The sequence below is a fragment of the Leptonychotes weddellii genome, chromosome 1 (assembly GCF_054177405.1).
Source record: "Leptonychotes weddellii isolate Sample4059 chromosome 1, ASM5417740v2, whole genome shotgun sequence".
Taxonomy (NCBI): Eukaryota; Metazoa; Chordata; class Mammalia; order Carnivora; family Phocidae; genus Leptonychotes; species Leptonychotes weddellii.
The window spans coordinates 74,557,664-74,564,953 of record NC_138369.1 but is presented as its reverse complement, the minus strand read 5'-3'; the positions used below and the strand labels follow the sequence as shown (position 1 = coordinate 74,564,953).

The following is a 7,290-nucleotide window of genomic DNA, read 5'->3' as shown; positions in this document are numbered from 1 at the left end:
CTGGGTGGCTCAGTTGGTTAAGCGACTGCCTTCGGCTCAGGTCATGATCCTGGAGTCCCGGGATCGAGTCCCGCATCGGGCTCCCTGCTCGGCAGGGAGTCTGCTTCTCCCTCTGACCCTCCTCCCTCTCATGCTCTCTGTCTCTCATTCTCTCTCTCTCAAATAAATAAATAAAATCTTTAAAAAAAAAAAAAAAGAGTTGCATGCTCTACCGGCTGAACCAGCCAGGCACCCCTAGAAACACCTATATCTGAATGAAGGAAGATGTTACTTGAAAGGTTTATATACAGGGTAGACTCAATGAGTTAATCATATGTGTATTCCTATATGCTTCTACACATAAGTTTTCCAAAATCTCCAAAATGTTAACAGTGTTTACCTCTAAGTAAGATTGCTGATATTTTTTATGTTCTTCCTAATACTTCTCTTAATTTTTTACTAAGCCATTCCCTCAAGCACTTGATTCCAAGTCTTCCCACCCCAGATCACGAATAACAATTAATTACCAACAGTTCATGTTTGCATTTGCCATACCACCCAAAGCGTGGATGAGACCTGGGCCAGAAACAACAAGGCATACGCCTGGCCTAGAAGCAAAACAGAATTTACTGTATTAAAAGCAGGTCAAATGCAATAGCTGATTAATATCACTCTAGGAGGAAACATGGCAACCTTCTTGGACTTCAAAAAGAGGACATATAGGTCTTTACTACAATTGGTAAAGCAATTATTAGAATATTTTCTGAATTATAAAAGAAACAAGGGAAAGATTATGTTAGTCTTTCCTGCAAGAAAGAAGATACCTATCATCTTCACACTGTATTTCACTAACCTTTTCATATTTTGAACCTCTTCATATTTTGAAGAGGTTATATTTGGGCCCAATCAATTTAATGGCATACAAAAGCCAATTCTTGATACTGAGTACATTTTTGTTTGGAGAAAAGTATTTAAAAAATTTTTTTAACAAATATGTCATTTGATCTCTGACAGCAAATAATTCTGAAATGTAATGCTCCGCCTCAAATTTTTTAAACTGAATTTGAATGCTTTACCCTAGATGTGACTTTCTAACCTTAAAGCACTCAAGGAAAAAGTATCTCCATATAATTCAGTTTGCCATTTTACACATTTACAAAGTCATTTAAGAAACTCTGTTTAAGACAGCCTTCAAAAGAAATTGAAATAAAACAAAGACTTTAGTTTACCTGCCTGTCAGATATCCAATCGCAGAAGCAGCATAACAAGCCTACAAAGAAAAAATACTGGAACTTAAGCATACTGGGATCCTTACAGTAATTGCACATATAAAAATTCACTATTCAGTAAGAAACTAGAACTGAATGGTAAAGGAGGAATTAGAATGCTTTCAGTTTTAACAAGTAATGTTCTACCTGTAAACTTCAAATAACAGTTTAGGTATCTAATCTAGTTCCTAGTATTTCAAGGAACTTGTCTATTTCATCTAGTTTATTAATAATATCCTCTTACAACTGCTTAAATATCTGCAGGATCAACAGAAATGTTCTCTATCTTATTCCTAATATTGGCAATTTGTGTTTTCTCTCTTTTATTCTTCATCAGTCTTGCCAGGGATTTATCAAATTTATTAATATTCTCAAAGGACCAATTTTGGCTTTGTTGATTTTTCTATATTGTTCATTTATTTTCTAGTTCACTGATTTCTGCTCTTGTATTTATTATTTTACCCTTTTCATTAGGATTTAGTGTGGTTTTCTTTTTCTAGCTTCTTAAAATGTGAGCTTAGAGCACTGATTTTGCTCTTCCTTAGTAATAGATTCATTTAAAACCATTTCCTCTAGGAACTGCTTTGGCTATGACTTACAAGTTTGAAATCTCATCTTTTCATTATCATTCACTTCAAAATATTTTCTATTTTCCACTGTGATTTCTTCTTCAACCCACTGGTTGATTAGGGTTCATTGTAATGTGTCCTTTTTTTGTTGTTGAAGATTTTATCTATTTACTTGAGAGAGAGAGAGCAGGTGGAGGGGCAGAGGGAGAGAAACAGACTCACCACTGTGCAGGGAGCCCGATGTGGGGGGGCTCGATCCCAGGCCCAGGGACCACAACCTGAGCTGAAGGCAGATGCGTAACCGACTGAGCCACCCAGGCGCACCCCCCCCTTTTTTTTTAAGATTATTTATTTATTTGAGAGAGAGAGAGAGAGAGCGTGCATGAGCAGAGGGGAGGAACAGAGGGAGAGGGAGAAGCAGACACCCCGCTTAGCAGGGAGCTGGAAGCAGGGCTGAATCCCAGGACCCTGGGATCATGACCAGAGCCGAAGGCAGACGCTTAAAGGACTGAGCCACCCAAGCGCCCCTGATGTGTCATTTTTCATTCCTGCTATTAGTAATTTATATTTTCTTTCATTTTTTAAAAAAGATTTTATTTATTTATTCATGAGAGACAGAGAGAGAGAGGCAGAGGGAGAAGCAGGGAGCCCGATGCAGGACTCCATCCCAGGACCCTGGGATCATGACCTGAGCCGAAGGCACACACTTAACCGATTGAGCCACTCAGGCGCCCTCTGTCTTCCATTTTTGACCAGTCTGCCCTGAACTTTTTTTATTTTACTAGTCTTTTTAAAATGTTTACAAAGTATCAAATGTGTTATTTAACTTTCAAATGTTTGGGGATTTCCTAGTTATCTTTCTGTTACTGAATTTATTTCCACATGGAGAGGTTACATGTATTACATATTTTCAGTCTTTGGAGATTTGTTGAGATTCCCTTTATGGCTTGCATATGCCTAGTTTTTATTTCTTTTTCTTAAAGATTTTATTTCTTTATTTGAGAGACAGAGACAGAGAGAGAACAGGAGTTGGGGGAGGGCAGAGGGAGAGGGAGAAGGAGGCTCCCCTCTAAGCAGGGAGCCCAAGGTGGGGCTTGATCCCAGGACCCCGGGATCATGACCGGAGGGGAAGGCAGACGCTTAACGGACTGAGCCACCCAGGCGCCCTGGTTAGTTTTTACTTTTAAACTACACTTCAGCTGCACAGCAAAAAAGGGGAGGTGCTAAATCAAATACAGGATAACCTGAAAATATGCTAAATGCCGTCTCAAATAAATCCTTTTTCTTAGTCTGGGACATCTTTTTTCCCGTATTATTTCTTCTCATTTTTTTAGAAATAATAAAAAATAGGATATTTTCTAACCTCCAATCAGCTTTATGTGTGGTACACTGAACTTAAAAAAATGTTTAGGACGTAAGCGTAAAAAATTAAAAATAAATTTTTATGAATCATAATCTTAACTGACACCACTACATATGCCCAACCAAGAAGGTGCACAAAGGCTCTGTACCATTTCTGTGTTACTATTCTCCATTGGCCCTTATCTCTTTTCCCTTTTGCACATAAGTCCAAATTCACAAAGGATAATAATAAGACATCCCTAAGAATGCAAGTGCATAAAATATAATATCTGTTGCAATATGAACACTTATTTGGACACTGAGGAGCACTGTCCACTTATTAAAGTGGGGTAATAAATGTTGCTACAGAATGAAAAATACAGAACATATAACAAAAATCATATTCTTCTGTTGCAGAAGTCAAAAGTTGAAAAGGAACTCTTTTTATAGATCATAAAACATGTACTTCTTGGGGTGCCTGGGTGGCTCAGTTGGTTAAGCATCTGTCTGCCTTTGGCTCAGGTCATGATCCCAGGGTCCTGGGATAGAGCTCCGCGTCGTCAGCTTGCCTCTCCTTCTCCCTCTGCCCCTGCCCCACACCCCCCCAACCTCTCCTCATGTGCTCATGTGATCTTTCTTGCACACTCTCTCTCTCAAATAAATAAAAGAAAAACAAAAAAAAAAATGTATTCCTTTACCAAGTTACCTCCACTCACAAGGAGAATACTGTGTGCAGTACTTAAAAGAGCAGACTCTAGAACTAAATTGTTTTGATTCAAATCCTGCTCTCCTACTTTCTGCTGTGTAATTTTGGCAAGTTACTCTGTACCCTGGCTTCCTTATCTATAAAATGAACATAACTGACAGCACTGCTGTGAGGATGAAATCAATTAATACATGTAAAACATTCCGAATATTGCCTGCACACAGTTAGAAAGTGTGCCTACTTCCTGGAAAGCTGCTCAGTATATGGCTTGATTACTCTAGGGATCCAATGAAAGATAAACAGGTCACAACCAATTACACCTTTCTCTTTAGTACAACACATAATTGGATGCCAAGTCCTCTTTTGCCTCTTGTATGGCTTCTGAATCGGTTCTCACATTCTCTCTTCATCATCCTGGCATTACCCTTAATTCAGGCACTAGTTAAGTCATCCTGACTACTGCAAAGACTCAGGTTGACTGAGGGGACTGTCTACTACTAGGAATGTCCTACAGGCATCTCAAACTCATATCCAAATTGGGATTCATTATCTTTTCCCTCCAAATTGGCTCTTCCAGCTGTACCCTCGATCTGAGTTAGTGGCACTGTGATCCACTCAGTCAGTTAAGCAAGCCCAAATCTGAGAAGCATCTCCAGAAGAGCCTGTCCTCTCCTTCCTAGCTGGTTAATGCCTACTCATCCTTTGAGACAGCTCAAGGACCATTTCCTCTAGGAAACCTCTTAAGTTCTAGCTGAGTATCCTTTTCTAGGCTTCCATAGCACCTTGAATATACCTCTATCACAGCACTTATCACATTATAATAAAATTGTCTGCTTATGTCTGTCTCCACAGCTAGGTTATAAGCTCCTCAAGGACTGGGACAATATATCATTCATCTCCATATCCATATGCCCAATAAAGCACCTGGGACCTACAGAGGCCCTCCACTAAGCTTATAGGACTGAAATAAAACTTCAAGCTGTCCTACTGATCTATACTCTGTACTACTATGATTTCTAAAGTACAAATCTAATTATGTCTCCCACCTATTTAGAAAACCCTTTACAGTCTCATTCAATGCCGACTGAAAAAGCCCACATTCCTTGTCCAGCCATGGACTTACTACAACTCCCTCTCAGTCCACCTAGTCAGTCTCACAGCCCACTGTGCCTTTAAGCTATATTGATGGAACAGCATGAACAAACATTGCCTTTATGGATATTCTTCTCTGTCCCACTCAGAACAAGTCACCCTTTACATGCACCGTTCCTTATGCATACATCTGTTGTAAGTCATACTAGATAAATTTGTTCTGTGTGTTTTGCACTCACCTTCCCAGATTGTGTTCAACTTAAAGATCAAGACTAAACCTGATTCCTTCAATATATCTCTCTAGGTTTGGGCTTGCTTGATTGACTAGGTGAATCAGCACCACTGACTCAAATCATGAATACAGAGGGAAGAGCCAATTTGGAGGGAAAAGGTAATGATTCAAAATCAGACATGAGTTTGAAATGCCTATAAGACATCCCTAGTACGTATTTCCCATAGTCAGCTTGACTCTTTGCAATAAGTCAGAGAAAGACGTAAACACCAGTACCTGGTATGTAATCATTAAACATGTGGTGTATGAAGAAGAAACCAGACATTCCACTTCCAGAAAAACAGTAAAATATAAGTCTTATTAATAGGTCAATAGTTTCATCTTCCCACACAGATGAAAGAATAGAATGTTGTTCCAACTAAGAAGATAGAAGCAATACAAACTGAAGACCTGATTTAAGATTTAAAAAACCACAATCCTCAAATCTTATACTTAAGGATTGTCACTGAATTAATTTAAAAATGTTGTAAGTTTCTACATCATACAAAAACCCCAACCACGCCAGGCACTATGGAGATATAACAAATGAACCTGCTCTCTAGGAGCCCACATCTGATGAAGAGGAAGGGCAGCACTTAAGGAGGTCAAGGCAGCTGTCTGGCAACAGGTGGTAAGAGCCTGAATGAGAGAGCAACAGTGGGAGTGCAAAGCAGGAATACTTAGCTGTAGATGGACTGACAGGATATGACACCATAGAAGTTGTTTCTTGATCTTTTAAGCCAGCATTGGTGAGAGGAGGACAAGGCTGGGTTGACAGAGTAAGCGCTGAGACTGGGTTGACAAAATGTGTTATTTTCCATTCTTTTGCTTCCAAATAAGCCTCTATGAAGGGTGGCAGCATGATGTGGGGGAAGGAGCACTGGACTGGGATATAGGACAATGACGTTCTAATCACAGCTTTTCCATTTGTGATACTGTCATCTTGCAAGGCCGTCTACTATATAACAGGAGACCCGGCCTTCACCCATTCATCTGGTAGGAACTGCCAGAGCACCTATCATGTGCTAGGCAGTGGGGATATAGATGTATCAAGAAGAAATAATATCCCTCCTCTCTTGGAGCTCACAGCCAAATAGGGAAGTCAGACCAGACAAATAATACACAGAAACAGACACATAATAACAGATAGTTATGCGAGGACACAAGGCCTGGATTCAGACCGGGAAACTGTCCCTTCCAATCCCGACCCTCTAGACTTGGCAGAGTACAACCCTGTGCAGTGTCAAGAGCATGGACTCCAGACCCAGAACACGTGGGTTGAAATCCTGGCTCAGACGCTACCAACTATCACCTCGGGCAAATTACTTAACCTCTCTGTGTCTCACTTTTCTCATCTGTCAACTAGGATTAACCGAAGTTCTTGCTTCATAGGATTGTCGTCATTGGCACGTGTGAAGTACTGGAACAGTGGTGAGGGCTGGGCATCTGCAATGAATATTTGCCGTTATTAGCAATCATTCCCAAAAATGTTTTTGGCTCCCAGTGTCCATACTTACGGCTTGCTCATTCCTCATCCCGACATATGTGATGCCCAGCTTCTGCGCCGCAACGGCGATTTCGGTCACTGGGATGCCCACGATGCCAAACATGTACGCCACATCCTGGGGGCCAAGAACAGAGGAGTAAATGCCCGGACCCCCGCCACACCGTTCCCTCCCTCGGCGCTAAAAGGAAAGCCTCAACGCAAACCTCCCCGGTCCCACCCTAGCGCTGTCCAAGTCTGCGGGACAAGTCTCCGCGCCCTGCCGGCTTCCGTAGGAGCCTTTCGTTGCAGGAGAGTCACCATACTTGGGTTTTCAGGGCCTGGGCGATGACTTCAGCACCAGAAACCTGCTTCTCCCTTCTGTCGCTACGCTCCGCGAAGGTACTTTCCCACATCTTCCACCTAAAATTTCGAGGTACTCTCTCAGTCAACAAGTTGACCCGTAGTGACCCGGCGAAACAAAGTCAGAAGGCAACCGCACGCCAATTGTGAGGCCCCGTCCTCTGACTGACAAGAGGAAAGCAACCAACCGCCTTAAAAATAGCTGAAAGGAAAAGGCG

At 41.3% G+C, this 7,290-nt stretch overlaps 1 protein-coding gene across 1 annotated transcript in view; it reads right to left on the bottom strand.

Moving 5' to 3' along the window:
• The window catches only part of HACL1 (2-hydroxyacyl-CoA lyase 1), a 35,732-nt gene extending 28,462 nt beyond the window's left edge, over nt 1–7,270 (bottom strand). Inside the window, exons 1-2 of the mRNA XM_081802031.1 lie at nt 7,036–7,270; nt 6,744–6,848 (exon numbers count right to left, since the gene is read on the bottom strand). Of these exons, the coding sequence (XP_081658157.1) occupies nt 6,744–6,848; nt 7,036–7,125 (195 nt within the window). The 5' untranslated portion in view covers nt 7,126–7,270. The remainder of the gene's footprint in view (nt 1–6,743; nt 6,849–7,035) is intronic.
• Between the last annotated feature and the right edge of the window lie 20 nt (nt 7,271–7,290).